The sequence below is a fragment of the Petaurus breviceps genome, unplaced genomic scaffold, assembly GCF_028583685.1.
Source record: "Petaurus breviceps papuanus isolate PSGF00001 unplaced genomic scaffold, PetGlider_PUasm1.0 90823, whole genome shotgun sequence".
Taxonomy (NCBI): Eukaryota; Metazoa; Chordata; class Mammalia; order Diprotodontia; family Petauridae; genus Petaurus; species Petaurus breviceps.
Window position 1 is genome coordinate 2568656 of NW_027187352.1, and position 16403 is coordinate 2585058.

Below are 16403 nucleotides of genomic sequence, written 5' to 3' on the forward strand. Positions count from 1 at the left end.
CTTCTCAATGGGGGGAGGGTGTGAAGAGGGAAGAAGGAAGAGAATCTGGAATTCAAAAGTTTTAAAAACAAATGTTAAAGAAAATATTGTTTTTACATGCAACTGGGAAATAAGATACAGGCAATAGGGTACAGATATCCATCTTGCCCTACAAGAAAATAAAGGGTAAGTGGAGGATAGAAGAGACGGCAGACTGGGGGAAGGGGTAATCAGTATGCTTGCCATCTTGGGTGGGGGGTAGAGAAGAAATGGAGAGAAAATTTGGAACTCAAAATCTTATGGAAATGAATGTTGAGAACTAATAAATAAATAATTTTTTAAAAAGAAAAAAAAATGAAATGATTAGCAGGTAGATTTCAGAAAAACCTGGAAAGACTGGGGTGAAATGAGGCTGAATGAAGTAAGGAGAACCAGGAGAACACTGAACATAGTAATAGCAACATTGTGCAATGATCAACTTTGACTTGGCTCTTCTCAGCAATACTAAGACAACTCCAAAAGACTCATAATAGAAAATATTAACCACATCTTGGGAAAGAACTATGGAGTCTGAATGCAGATGGAAGCATGTTATTTTCACCTTTTTTGTTTTTTCTTTCTCTTGGTTTTTCCCTTTTGTTCTGTTTCTTCTTTCACCACATGACTAATGGGGAAATGTTTTACATGACTGCACATATATAACCTATATCAGATTGCTTGCCATCTTGAGGAGTGGAAAGTGGACAGATAGGGAAAAAAATTGGAACTCATTGAAAAATTAATATTAAAAATTATCTTTATGCATAATTGGAAAAAATGAAATACTATTTACTTAAAAAAATGATGGGTCATATTCTAAGAGGGGATATTATGGTACCTTGTTTTGCTCCCACAGATGTTATTGGGAGATAATTAACACTCACAAACTGTGGGGGACTAGAGAGATTAGGATGAGGCAACCAGTTCAAACCTGAGGAATCAGGTCTGGTCACAAGGATCCTCACTAGCATACCTGTGTAATCTGCATAAGGAGAGAATGTAGGGTAATGAAGAAAGTAAACAACCCTAAGTCTGACAAGAACGGCAGAACTGTCTAACCTCATTCCTGCTTGTGCATCAGTGTGAGTGTTCCTCGGGAGCACCACATCCACTTCCTCAAGAGAAGCTTACAAAGCCCTTCCTCTGCCCACTGTTTCCAAGTTCTTACAGTGAGAATGGGTCTATCTTGTGGATCTTCCTGAGGGCATCCCCACAAGTGTGCTTCTCACAATATTACAGCCAACTTTTATCTTGTAACTTGTTAAAGTAGGCAGTACCAGTATGATTCTCTCCATTTTATAGATGAGGCAGCTAGGTCAGCCTCATGTGAATTTGTCAGTACTACCGTGTTTCCCCGATAATAAGCCCTCCCCTTACTGTGTAAGATTCCTCTAAAATAAGCCCTCCCCCGAAAATAAGCCCTATTGAGATTGCTACTGTAGTGAAGGTGATCCCCTGCGCTACATGCTACATTATGGTACCCTCTGTATGCACCCTCCCCCCCCCAGTGAAACGCATGCCGCGCTCCAAGCTGCATCCAATCAGAGCTGCAGCAGTGAGCGCGTCATCCTGTTCTTCCCCAGTGATTTGCTTATTGAATAAAGGTACATTTTTTTGTTCACATTTACCTGTTTATTAAAATTGCTGTCAATGTTCATTAAAATAAGCCCTCCCCTGAAAATAAGCCCTCTGGTCTTTTTCTGTCCAAAAAAATAATAAGACAGTGTCTTATTATTGGGGAAACACGGTAAGCTACCTCCACGGAATCAGAATCTCTCCCAATTATTACTGTTAAAACCAAGTTAATAAAGACTCCACTGAGCACAGGATCCCAAATTAAGGAGTTTGCCATCCCTCTCCCCAAGAATGCTTAGATCTATACCAAAGGCTACAAACTGGTTACCTTCCTTAAGAAATACATGAAGGAGGGACAGCTAGGTGGTGCAGTGAATAGAGCACGGTCCCAGAGTCAGGAGGACCCCTCAGTTCAAATCTGGCCTCAGACACCGGACACACTAACTAGCTGTGTGACCTTGGGCAAGTCACTTAACCCCAATTGCCCTGCCCCCCCCTCCAAAAAGCAAAAAAATATATATATATAAAGGATCCAATATTTCCAAAAAAGTTTGAGGCCCGTTCCCTATCCACTAGAACCTTAAAAAAAGATTGATCCGTGTCATATTTAATTGACATTTATTTCAGGACATGCCATGTCAAAAAAACTTGCCTATAACAACAATATTGCATTATAAAAGCACTTTCTATCCCAATTTGCCTTTTTTTTTTTTAACATAAGTTATTAGTATGAAGACTAATGCTAGTCCTAAAACCCCGGCTGATGGACTCTTCCATTTAGTTCCATAATCGAAGCACTTGGGGCATGTTTCCTGGTGACAATGAGGATCTTGGGAGGAAAGGAATTGAGTGCGGATTTTCCCAGTTTGTTAGTTTTTGAAGGGTAAAGGACAGAGGGGGATGATGTTTCATTGAAATTTCACCTTTATTATATTATTAAGCAATGTTTACAACAGATTCTGGAATGGCCATCCTGCACTATAACTCCGCAATTCTCTTTCTGCAAACAATGTATTTACAAATGTGTTTATTGACTTACACAGCAATCTCACAATAACTAGTAAAGGATAAAAGGGTGCACTCCTAGTGTATTGTTTGCAGTGTTTTTTTTTTTCTGGGGGTGGGGGAAAATGGTGGTTGGAGGGTGGGGAGGCGCTACATATCGCCACACTGACCAAGCTCGAGACAGATTCCTTGACACAACAGCCAAAAAGATAGGAATTTTTTTAAAAAAGGAACAAAGGCAAGGAAATAAATATCACCGAAGGAAAAATTGTTAATTGTATTAATTGTTGTAGCTTAATTAAATATAAAACTAAATTCCTGGTTAATTAACCAAACTATACAGATCTAATGGAAAAAACCAAACCGACCTGGAAGACCCAACAAAAAGGCCAGAAATTAACGGCATAAGCCTGCATAATCTTTCATTTCATTTCTTCTCTATCCTTGTCCACAAAGGCTTTGAGGGCTTACAAGTAAACTGCTACCCTCTCCAACTTGACCTCAAATATCCTGAGCAAAGTATGTGCTATTTTTTTCTGAGGGTTTTTGTCTTTCTGTTTACAACCTTTTCTGCCAATTACACCAGGGTCAAACCTGAAATCCTTCCACTCTTTCTTTGGGGAGTTATACTTACACAGTGCCTTGTCTGTACTGCATTAAAGACAGAAAGAGGGGGAAAAAATCTGTTGCTTTTAAAGTTTCTCAATAGCGTAGCAGAGCTCCCACTTCATAGTCTTAAAACCTTGATGGGGGAGTGTCCATAAGGTCTTTCCAATTTTACTAAGAGGAATGGGTACAATTATTTTTAAAAATGCAACATAGATGTAAATATCTGGTTGTTTGCTGCTTGCAGTGTTTGGATAAACACATATGAAGGGAGTCATTTTTCTTGGTCAGAGAGACTAGATTCTCAGTCACTATCAACTGGCTCCCTTCAATGTGTTCAAGCTGACTCATTAAAAAGAATCATTCCCTAAGCCTATCCCCCATCAGAACACTATTCTTTCTATAATGCCAGTTGGCTTTGTCTCAAGGGAATTCCATGAGTGAGCTAGAAGGTTCATGGTATCAATCTTTGCCCAAGAACAGGGGCTTGGGTTATTCCTAATGCTGAAGGCTGACTTAGATACTCCAAATCTGCCTGCCTTGACTGCTAATGGACTACTTCTAATTTGCTCTGTAAGGCAGGGGTAAAGGTATCAGGGGCAGGTTGGTTTGGGGGAATAGTGGGAGAGAGAGGGAAAGATCAGGTAGAAAGGTGAGTGCTATTCTGAACATATTGCTCCTTAACCAAGTCAAACTCAGACCTTTGAGATTTCCATAATTTCAAAGTGCACTATCATAACATATTTTAAAAAAGGAACAAATGTTAAGAAAATGTACCTAGTTTTTAAAGTTATCACTGGAATATGCTGGAATATTTTGGCTTTTTTTTTATATAAATAATGAAGACACTGACATTGTGTGTGTGTGTGTGTGTGTGCGCACGCGCGCGCGCTTGTGAAGCTAATAGATCATCTCCACGAGACAGCCAGCAATGATGAATCGCAATACGTTATTACTGGAGGGGGAAGGTTCAAGCCAATATTCACACTGCAGTCAATGAAGAGTAAGGGGGCAAAAGCAGTGAGGTTCTGGGGAAGGATTCAAGGAGTCACATGGTATTAGCAGGAACAGCCTCCCTCATTAACTGGTGGCTCCTGAGGCTTTTCCAGTTTTATGTCAATCACTGAGGGAAAAAAAGTTAAGGAAGAATAAATGGGAAGGTAGCATCCTGCTCAGGGCCCTCAGACTCCTGCAGTGATGAAGCTATGACCTAACTATAGACCCTCACACCTGCACACAATGAATGAAATGAGGAAGATGAAATAGGAAGAACAAAAACAAAACCGTTTCCTGGGATCTGAAAGCACCTGAATGCTGCCCTTGTCTTGCACCTGTTCAAATATCTTCAAGCATGGATTGCACCCAAGAATGAACCCCTGGCAGCAGTGATGGTAGATACACTCAGGGCTTTCACTTCTATAGCACTAAATGGTTTTATAAGGTACAATCCTCAAAGACTTGTGGGATAAGGTGGTAGAAGTGTTATCATCACTCTCATTGAATGGCTTTGCTTAAGGCCAGACAACAAGCAGGCTGAAAGCTGGGATAGAAACCCCTGTCTTCTGATCTCCTAGTACAGCCTTCTCTTCACTACCCTAGGATACCGTAAGACACTGTTCCCTGACCTCAAAGAGCTAATCATTTTATTAGGGGTATATATTAGACACACACACAGGCAAACACAAATGCCTAATGGGAGTATGAAGTGAAAGAAGAACAGATTAAAGAGGACACATGAACTTTAAAAGATTAAGGGTAGCAAGAAGTTAGAGTCTAGCTGCCAGGCAATACCCTGAGAGAGCCCTCTCTCTTGACATAAGCACATTACCTTAGGGTGGTTCAGAACCCCCCACATCTCCAGCAACACCCAACACAGCTGTGTCTACCCCGTTGGCATCTCTATACAACTGCTTGTTTCTTTAAATACATGTCTATAAGCGTTGGCTGGCTGGTAACAGTTTAAGAACAGAGAGACACATACACATTCCTTTAACTAACCAAACTTATACTGAGAGGGAATAAATGTCATTAAAATCTTGTCCTTTCTCTGATAGCAGAGAATACAAAGGAGGCTTGTTCCATTATTCCATACCAGCATGACACAGGAAGCTGAAAGGGAAGAAGGAGCAGAGAAACGACTATGGTAGCCCTGCTGGAGATGGCCCTAAGTCACTGGGATACACCATGCAGGAGCAGGAGACTTAGGAACTCAGCTTCCTGGCCACTGATTCATGGGAACCAGCAGTATGCTGGGGGAATGTGCCTTGATTAAGAACTCTAGGCCTCATGTTAAAGGCAGTACCATCCTCCCCCCCACCTACCCTAACAATGTTGGTATTAAAAATAAAACTCTCTGAAGTCACAGTGAGGCAAAAAACATGAAGGATACTGTCTTCTCTGCTTTTGTCCTGTGTGCTCTCCATCCCAGGCAAGGCTGCTGCCACACGTCGGAAAAGCTGGGGGGTAGGAAAGGAAGAAAGTTTTAAACAGAGAAAGGATTTAGCCAACCTCATCAGTATAAACCAAGACAGAAACTTGGTATCTCCCTGTAAAAATCTCTTTATTCCCATTTCTAGAGCCCTCATTACCACTTCCCTAGACTACTGCAACCGTCACACAAGAGTTCCTGCCTTGACTCTCTGCTTACCTCCAAATTTATCCTTCATGGGCTTCCATACCTAATCTTCCTTATAAACAGAACTGATCATGTCATTTCTCTGCTCAAAAGCCTGTGGCTATTTATTACCTTCTAAGTAAAGTCAGAAGGGCAGCTTAGATGGCACATTGGATATAGTGTTGGGCTCGAAGTCAGGAGTTAAAATCTGGTCTCAGAAACTTACTAGCTGTTTCACCCTGGGCAAGTCATTTAACCCTGTTTGCCTCTGTTTTCTCATCTGTAAAATGAGCTGGAGAAGGAAATGGCAAACCATTCTTGTACCTTTGCCAAGAAAAGCCCAAATGAGGTCACAGAGTCAGACTCGACTGAAATGACTGAACCATAGCAAAGTTAAAATTCTTGAGGGAGCTCCCCACACCAATGAAACCACAAGTCTGGTTAGGAATTTTCTATAAAAGAAAGGAATGAAACCTGGGCTTCATAAGAGCTTACCCCAGATTACACAGTAAGTCCAGAAAAGAATTATTTCTAGCATAATTTCTTTTCTGGACTTACTGCCCTAATGGAGTTTACAGGATAGACTGTAGATACAACAGACATATATATATATATGGGTTCAGAGAGGTACAACCAACATGCCATCTGGGGCCTGAGGAGAGAAGGGCCTTTAGAGGAAACATTTTAGATGGGCTTTAAAGCAGAAGCTTGCCTAATACTCTTCCATTAAAATGTAAAACAAATAAGTTTTAGCTGCCTGCCTAAAGTACTGAAAGGTGCCCTGCAGCCTATTTCTCTATCCACTGTGCTATACTGCCTTTCAAGACTGGGCTTCTTAATTGAGAACTAGTTCATGTCACAACAGAAAAACGGCACTGTGTTAAGCCCTGAGGACACAAAGAAAGGCAAAAACAGATCCCTGGTTTCAAGGACCTCACATGGGAGAGACAAGATGCAAACAACTAAGTACATACAAGAATAAAGTGTAAAGTGAAGGTGAGCTCAGGATGACACTAGCAGTGTTGGGGAAAGGAAGAATGGGACTGGGAAAGGCCTCCTGGAGAACATGGTGTTTGTGGTGAATCTTTAAGGAAACCAGGAGGTAAGATGAACAGAGAAGGAATTGCTGGCATAGGAGATAGAAATGAAAAAAAGCAGATTATCAGAAAATGGCATGTAATGTGTGAAGAATAATAAAAATGTCAGTGTTGCTATTCACAAGGGTACATGGTGCAGTGTAAGGTCTGAGAAGACTGGAAAGGTATGGGTCCAAATTGCAGAGGGCTTTAAAAGCCAGAGAAAGGGTTTTTTATTTGATCCTGAGGATATCAGGAAACCACTGAAGTTTATAGAATAGGGTATGAGGAGGGGATGACATGGCTGGACCTATTACTGTAACAAGTGAATGGAGGGTGGACCGGAATGGGGAGAGACTTGAGGCTCGGAGACCAACCAGGAGACTACAGCAGTAGTCCAGGTACAAGGTGATAAGGGGCTGCACTAGAGCGGTGGCAGTGTCAAAGGAGAGAATAGGGCACATACAAGACACATTACAAAGGTAGAAAGGACAGGTCTTGGCAACAAGATTGGATATGTGGCATAAGTTCAAGTAAAAAGTTGAATATGACAAAGAGACTGGGAGCCTGGGTGACTGGGAGGAAGGTGGCACCCTTGCATGGAGAAGATGAGAAGAAAGGGTTTTTGGGGAAAAGGCAGTGAAGTCCATTTTGGACATGCTAATTTTAAGATGCCCACAAGAAATCCAGTTTTAAATGTCCAAGAAATAATTCAAGATGTGAGACTGAAGGTCAGCAGAGAGGTTAGTGCTACATATAGAATCACTTTCATAGAAATGAAAATTGATACCATGGGAACTGATAAGATTAACAAATGAGACAGCAAAGAGGAAGAAGGGCACCAAAGACAGAACTGTGGGGAACATTCATGATCAGTGGTTGTGACCTGGACTGAGATCCAACAAAGAGATCGAAAAAGAGCAGTCACATAGGTTTGAGGACAATGAAGGCAGAGCACTGCCATGAAAATATCAAGAAATGAGAGTACTATTAATTATTGAATCATAGAATGATAGCCTGGCAGCAATGAGGATTCAGTTGAGCTTATGTAACAAATTTATAGTAGACCCAGACAATTCTGTAATTTTCTGCACCACTGTTCAGCACTAACATCAGTATCTACCACCTAGGGCTGTTGTAAGACTCCAATGAAAATGCATGTGAAGCACTTTGTCAACTCTATACTATACACCAGAGGCGTCAAACATACTGCCAGAAGGGATTATCTAACAGTCTAAACCAGTTTAAAGTGTAATTGGTAAATGTTTAACAAAATAAATAAAAATACAATAAAATAAAAATAAAAGGTGGGAAGTGATCAACACGTGCAGAAGTCAAGAAGGATAAGGATTAAACAAAGATCATTACATTTGGCAATTAAAAGATCACTAGTAACTTTGAAGAGAGCAGTTTTAGCCGAACACTGATGTTGGAAGTCACAGTGCAGAGTTTAAGAAAGTGACAGGAAAGGAAGGAGACACTCACCATAGATGACTTTCTCAAGGGGCTTTGGCTGTGTACAGAACAATAGCTAGTAGAGATGGTCAGGTCAAGAGAAAATGTTTAAGGATGGGGGAGATAAACTCCTGTTTTTAGGCAGCAGGAAGTAGTCAGTAGATTAATGAATAAATTAAGGAGGTGCAAAAAGCCTGCCTTGTAGTAAGAGCAAAGTTGTGATTATGTGACAAATCTGAAGTGGATCCAATAAGCATGTTGACAGGAATGAAGGCAGAAGATCTGAGAATAAATCAAGGCTAGGGCTTGGCAAGGCATGATCAGTAGTTAGTGGACAAGTGACTGGAGTATTGTAATGGGAATGGGAATTTGAAGATCTTCCCTGCCCTTTAATAGACCTGGGGGGAGTTTGAAGACCTCCCCTGCTTTGAAAGTAAACTCTGCCCCCTAATAAGCTTAATGTAATCACATAGAACCTGTGAGGGAATTTGCTGAAGGGGGGAGCACAGCACAGGAAGCTGGTCAGAGCCAGCCATACAGTAGGAGAGAAAGGACATACAGGCAAGGAGATAGAGAGTTTTGTGAGTAGATACTGATCTTGTATTGGTTTGTGGAAAGGCTGAAGGATGCTGTGGCTCTCAAGTGTTATTATGACTTCTGAATATCTTTGGTACTATGATGGAATTGGCTTACTGGTTTTGGGATTCAGTTTCCTGGTGTCTAAATAAATGCTTCAGTTCTATCCTCTACCTGGAGAGTTTGGTATTATTTTGTGATTGAACGTCATGCGATACTTATGGTCTTTGTTGTGATCATGGGTGCTGTAAATATGGCACTACAAGTATAGAGAATAATGTATTGTTGAACTATTAAACAAAGTAGTCAAGATAGGAAAGGAAGAAGAATAGAGAATAACAGGTAAAATCCTAGAAAGAACTGAGAAGATAGAGAAAGTGAAGGGCACAATGAGTACAAAGGGGTCTTAGAAGAAAAAATAATATTATGATGACTTAAAGGAATTTCAGAGTCCGTGATAACAGAACATTTGTAGGTGATGGCAAGATGAAGCATATGACGGGTGTACATGAGGTAAAATGGAAGAGTTGTGGAAGATGACTAAACTGAGAAAATGGCAAGTTAGGGTGTGTGTAAAAGTATCAATACATATGCTGAAGTACAGGAATATGAAGGTAGGAGTTTAGGTGGAGAGAAAATAATGTGAGAGACAGGTACTAAACTCATTAATGAAGAAAAAAGTGTTCTAGAATGGCAGACAACAGATAACAGCTACCAGAATCTTTATCATCCAGAATCTGGGTGATACAGACTGAAGGAATCTCAAATGAAGAAAAGTTTCTGAGTGATGATGGTAGAGGGAGAATTTGGAAAAGTCAATAAAAAGCAATGAGTAGTCTGACTCTTCTACCACACCCTGCAAACTAGGAAAGAAGGAGCTTATGAATGTAACCATAACTGACAGGTTAGGCTGTTCTAATAATTGAGGGCCCAAGGTGGCAAGAGCCTGAACTAAAATGGCGGCTGTGGGAGAGGAATGCAGGGAATGAAGACTTAGTAAAGCTTAGAAACTAATTAGATGACAAAGTGGGCAATTTAGTTGTTGTTTTAATTCTGCTGGGTACAAGAGAATTCAACTTGGTATGGAATTTTGGGCAGATCAGTTTGCCCACTTTTAATTTAAGGTCTAGGTTACAAAAGAATTAAGAGGTTTAGAAGCTAAATTCAGTTAAATGTTAAGTAGGGGAAAACATTTTTAAGATGTGATCATTGTCTTCAAATATCAGATGAAGAATGAGACTGACTTGTTCTGCTTGACCTCAGAAGAGGAACCAAAACTTCATGAAAGAAGGTAAAAGGATGCAAGGTATAGTTAAAGGTAAAGAATAACTTCAGTTTTTTGTCACTGGGTGTCTGGGCAAAGATGGGAGTGATGACTTGCTGGGAATTCATGTTGGAAATCATCTCAAACACATAAGGAGACTAAGTCCAAGAGAGGTAAAGTGATTTGCCCAGGGTCACAAAGTTAGTGTGCCTGAAGCAGGATTTGAATTTAAATTCTCTTGATTCCAAGCCCAACTCTCTATCTATTATGCTATCTAGGGAAAAACTAGGCACTGGCTTCTCCCTTTTACCTAGTCAAATCACTTCGGTGGCTAAGGCAAACTTCACTGGCCTACACATGACACAGCTATTCTAGATGTAGTTCCCCCCATAATGCTGCCAGTGCTTTACATATTGCAAAAAGATTTTGGTAAACCACTATTTTTGTCACATTAGGACTAGGTAGCAAACTACTATTGGAGGCCATGAATCTGCAGAGCCTGTTACACTGCCTCAGAAACTCCAAGATAAAAAAACCATTATGAATTTCTGGGGCCACAGAAGATCTTTTATAAGAAAATTCCGAGGGGCGGCCAGGTGGTGCAGTGAGTAAAGCGCTGGCCCCAGAATCAAGAGGTCCTAGGTTCAGTTCCGGCCTCAGACACTTACATCCCACCCACCCACACACAAAAAAACCTAGCCGTGTAACTTTGGGCCCTTGAAAAGGAAAAAAAAATTCTGGCAAAACAGCAAAAAAAACTTTTTGCTTTAGTAATATAAAGGATTCACGTAGTCGCCTGCTTTTGACAGGACAAATTTCCTAAACTGAACGATAACTTGGAGGTATAATAATCATTTTCCTTATGGCTCCTGAAAGCTGACAGGTCTATTAAGCTAAAACTCTTATTTCCTTCCTTGGAAGAAATGGAGGGTCAGGATGTATTTATTTGTAATTATCACTAAAAGGAGGAGAAAAAAGAGACCACACTTTCTTTGTTAGCTTTTAAAGTTAATTATAACTATTCTCATTTTTATGTCACTTTACAAAAATTTACAAAATGCTTTTAAAAATAACTCACTGAGAGGCAGCTATGTGGTGCAGTGAATACAGCAATGGCCCTGGAGTCAGAAGTACCTGAGTTCAAATCCAGCCTTGGACACTTGACACACTTACTAGCTGTGTGACCTTGGGCAAGTCACTTAACCCAAATTACCTTGCCCTCTCCAAAAATAAAAAACAAAAAACCTCAGAGGGAGTGTGAGGATCAAACCAATTCAGAGAACCAAAGAATCTATTTTTAAGAACAAATGACCATTTATTATCTAGATCTCTAATTTTGCTAGTATAGGGAACTCCCAGTGAGGCAACTCTCTTCACCACTGCAGAATAGCAGTGAGTACCTCTCAGAGTTATCAGGAAAAGAGTGACATAGAGGTTTAAGTGGTTGATGTACAAAGGATCAAACCCAGCAAGTGTAAGAGGCAAGATATGAACCCAGGCTGGCTTCCTATTTACTACTCCTCCATACCCACTTATACAACTTTAAAGTTCACAAAATGCTTTGCCAACATTATCTCATTTGAGTCATACTTCTTTTCAAGAGAGATGCTATATACTGTGACATCTCTGTTGCCTGCGCCCCCAAGGAACCTCTGATCAGCACCAGACCTGGATCTTAGTTGTAGAGAGATGTATGTGGTAGACAAAACCATTAATTAGTCTTCAGAATTAGGTGGCTCCAGAACTTACAAATTGTGTGATGATGGTGTCACTTTAAGTTCCAGTTAAAATGGAAATGTGAAATGGAAATAGTATTTATACTCCTTACTGTGACAAGATTGTGAGGAACCCATTTTTGTAAATCTTAATTTAATACATAATAGAGTGATAAGTACAAGTAAAGGTAAGAAAATGCAAAGGAAACTGAATAGAGGAAAAGATTATTTAATTAATTTATTTATTTATTCCAACTTGGATCTATTCATTGTGTTGTTTTCTTCTATTTCTTTTAGGTAGCACTAAGAAACTCCTTAATACCTGAGTGCTCTAACCAACAAATGTCATTTTCTCTCTCTGTTTCTCATCATACATATCTTCTGGATTTATATCAAGACTGGATCTGGCTATATGATTCGATTTCTTTAACAGGCCTTATAATATTCTCACTGAGAGATTACATATTATGAACATCAACAATTGACGTTAATTAGCAGCCTAAAAACTTGTATGATGATTATTTGCTGCTCCTTTTTCTGTCAACTCCTTTTTAAACTCCTTTTAAAATCACTACAGAACCAGAGAACTGTAATAATTAAAGGCCCTTTTGTATTTTTAACCACTCCATAAACTGCTATGCGGTCCCCTCCCACCCCATGTCAACCACTGATGAGCAACCTTCTAGTCATGAATCTGCACATTAAGGTACACAATAGATCCATTACTGGACCAGCTTCAAAGGACTTGTTAGAGTATATTCTGTTGGTCATTTCTATGCAAAAATACTAGAGGAGTATACCAGGAGTCAATTAAAAAGAGAACAAAAGTAAAAGGGAATTGAATAGGTGAACTAGGAGGAATTTCTGCCTACAGAGGTTCATTAAAGAAATTATCAAATACAATGATAGAAATGAATCAACTTTAGAAGAGCAAAGGGTAAACAACTGGGACTGAACCTATGCTACCATTAAGTTTGTAATCAAAACCAAACAAATACGGATTGAGTAATGACTAGGTATAAAACATTGTGATAGGTAATAAAAGGGGGCCTCAAATCCTGAAATGTAGCTTGTGGGTCTCTTTATGGAGTTTCTTTCTGGAACACTATGGATGAACATGTTACCTTAAATGAAAAAATTCAGAGGAAATAATCTACTGCTTAATAAACAGTTCCTGGGGGCAGCCAGGTAGCACAGTGAGTAAGAGCACCGGCTCCAGTGTTGAGAAGACCTGGAGATCGAATCCCGGGCTCAGACACTTAGCACCCACCCAGAAAGACCTGGCCGTGTAACCTTGAGCAAGTTACTTAACCCCAATTGCTTAGGGGTAGCCAGATAGCTCAGCGAGTAAGAGCACCGGCTCCAGTGTCGGGATGACCTGGATCAAATCCGGGCTCAGATACTCAGCACCACACCCAGAAATAATAACTGGCCGTGTAACCTTGAGCGAGTTACTTAACTCCAATTGCTTAAAAAAAAAAAAAACAGTTCCTGCCTATAAAAATATGCATACCCTTTGACCCAGCCATATCACTTCTAGGGTTGTATCCCAAAGTGATCATAAAAATGGGAAAAGGACCCATAAGTACAAAAATATTTATAGTGGTTCTTTTTGTGGTGGCCAAGAACTGGAAATTGAGGGGATGCTCATCAATTGGGAAATGGCTGAACAAGCTGTAGTATATGAATGCAATGGAATACTACTGTGCTATAAGAAATGATGAACGGGTAGATTTCAGAAACCTGGAAAGACTTAGATGAACTGACGCTTAGTGAAGTGAGCAGAACCAGGAGAACACTGTACACAGTAACAGTCACACTGTTCGATGACTAACTGAATAGATTTAGCCCTTCTCAGCAATGCAATGACCTAAAACAATTCCAAAGGACTCATGATGGAAAATGCCAACCACATACAGAGAAAGAACTATGGAGTGTGAAGGCAGAATGAAGCAGACTATTTGTTTTTTTTGGTTTTGGTTTTTTCTTTCTCATGGTTCCTCCCATTTGTTCTAATTCTTCTATACAATATGACTAATTTGAAAATATGTTTGGTTGGAATGTATATGTAGAGCCTATATCAGATTGTATGACATTTTGGGGAGAGGGAAGGGAAGAGAGGTGGAGAAAATTTACAACTCTTAGAAATGAATGTTGAAAACTAAAAATAAATTAATTAATTTTAAGGGAAAAAAAAATTAGGCCCTAATTAGTAACAATGGGAATGGGAAGTCAAACTTAACTGCCTCACATTTATAGTGCATGTTTTGTAATACAACAAAGTGCTTGCCTCACAACAATCCTCTGAAATGGATGTCTACACTCTTTTCCTCTATTTCTTTACCTCCCACTCCTTAATGTCTTGCAATATGGTTTTTAACCTCATCATTCAAGTGAAATGCTGAAATTCTTTCTCAAAAGTTCCTTATGCTCTCTTCATTGCTAAATCCAATGGCTTTCTCATTCTTTATATTTCTTTAACTTCTCTATGCTTTTAACACATCCTCCTCCTACACTATTCTCTCTCAGCTTCTGTCAACACTGCTTTTTCCCACTTCTCTGATTTGACTGCTCCTACTGTTATCTTTGTTGGATCATCATCTTCCAGTATAGATGTCCTCTAAGACTATCCCTAACCTTCTTCCATTCTCTTTCTCTACTCTCTCTTTTGGTGAGCTCATCAACTTCCTTGGGTTCAACTACTTGTATGAAGATCAGCCCAATTCTACACAGCCAGTCCTAATTTTTGTCATAACTCTAGTCACATATTACTAAATACTTTCTATAGATTTCCACTTGGACATTCTACAGGCACCACAAACTTCTAATAACCACCTACTAAACACTTTCCAGTATTTCTTATTGCTTCTTGGAAAGGGTCTTAACACAGGGTCCATGAACCTGGCTTTTTAAGTATTTTGATTGTGGTATCTCAATATAATTGATTTCCTTTGTAATCCCATTTTATGCATTTAAGGACATTCTAGAGAGGATCCACAGACTTCACCAGACTGCCAAAGGGGTCATGACACACAAAAATCTTTTAAAATCCTTGCTTTAAGATGAAATACAAATTCTCTGGCCTGGTATTTTAAGTCCTCCACAGTATGTACTGCATCAACCTTTCCAGTCTTATTTTATGTTACTCCTCTTGAGACACTTTGTTACAGTCACAGTGACCTGGTAGCTATTCTCTGCATACAATATTCCATCTTCCTCTTCTATGCCTTTAAAAAGTGGTCTCCAAAGGCATGACCTCCCCTTTCTCTCACCTCCATCTAACAGAATGCCTGCTTTCTTTCTAATCTCAGCTCAGGTGCCACAGCCTAACAAAGCCTTTTCCCATCTTCTTCAAAGGCAGCCTCTGCCTCTACTCATTACTATCTTCATCTCTCCCCTCAAGAAAGCTTCCTGAGGGCAAGGAATGTTTATGTCCTTGTGTTTTCAACAACTGTAGCACAATGCTATATAGGTAGCAGGAACTTCGTATCAGTTTAAACCATACTACATTGTTGAATAAAGACCAAAGGGCAAGGATAAATATCCCTATTTCATAAACAGGGAATCAGAGGCTGTTTGAGGGTCTTACCAGGAAATCTCCTAACTGATCAATGTTGGAACGGAGGCTTCTGATTTCAAGATCAGAGTGCTTAATCCAACTGGGTTGGAGAATTAAGTTAGGTAGGAGGAGTAACTTTTTAAAATTAGCCAACATTTTATCGAATGGTCATTAAACATAAAGCTAGATTACACATCAAGGTTCTTTTCCTATAGATTTACCCTGATTTTTATTTTTATTTATTGCTTTTTGGAAGGGAGAAGGCAGGGCAATTGGGGTTAAGTGACTCGCCCAAGGTCACACAGCTAGTTTTTGTGTTAAGTGTCTGAGGCCAGATTTGAACTGAGGTCCTCCTGGCTCCAGGGCTGGTGCTCTACTCACTGCACCACCTAGCCGCCTCAGTTACCCCCATTTTCTGGGAGTAAACAGACACAAAGTTGTGCAAGTGATACAGAAGCCCTTTACATGGATTAATGTTATGACAGGGCAACTGTCTTCTGTGAAAAAACGGCCCAGTTCTAGCAGTTTATTTCTGGAATTCTTAAGGCTACTGCAATTATTTCTATTTTCAATCAATTAACAATTATTTATTAAAGAGCTTAATGGGAGAAGACAACTATTATACTCTAACATAAGTAAGTACATACAAAAGACACAATAGATTAAAGGTAACCTTATAGAGGAAGACACAACAGCAGATGGAGAAGGGAGAGACAGGAGAGGACTTCTACATAAGATATAGCACTTGAGTCTTGAAGACAGACAAGGATTCCAAGAAGCAACAGTGAGGAAGAACATTCCAGGCACAGAGACAAGAGATGGAATATCACATGTGAGACACAAGAAGATGTAACAAGAGACACGACATGGAATATCACATATGACTAGAGACTGTGGAGTTTACAAAGGATGGGAATTAACGGGAAAGACAGTAAAGAGC

General features: G+C 39.8%; 1 protein-coding gene across 4 annotated transcripts in view; it reads right to left on the reverse strand.

The window, feature by feature from the left end:
- Positions 1-2499: 2499 nt before the first annotated feature.
- The window catches only part of RAB6A (RAB6A, member RAS oncogene family), an 84168-nt gene continuing 70264 nt past the window's right edge, over positions 2500-16403 (reverse strand). For all 4 annotated transcript variants that reach the window (XM_069070820.1, XM_069070819.1, XM_069070818.1 and 1 more), the window contains exons 7-8: positions 5594-5660; positions 2500-4327 (exon numbers count right to left, since the gene is read on the reverse strand). In XM_069070820.1, coding sequence (XP_068926921.1) covers positions 4263-4327; positions 5594-5660 — 132 coding nt within the window. In that variant the 3' untranslated portion in view covers positions 2500-4262. The remainder of the gene's footprint in view (positions 4328-5593; positions 5661-16403) is intronic.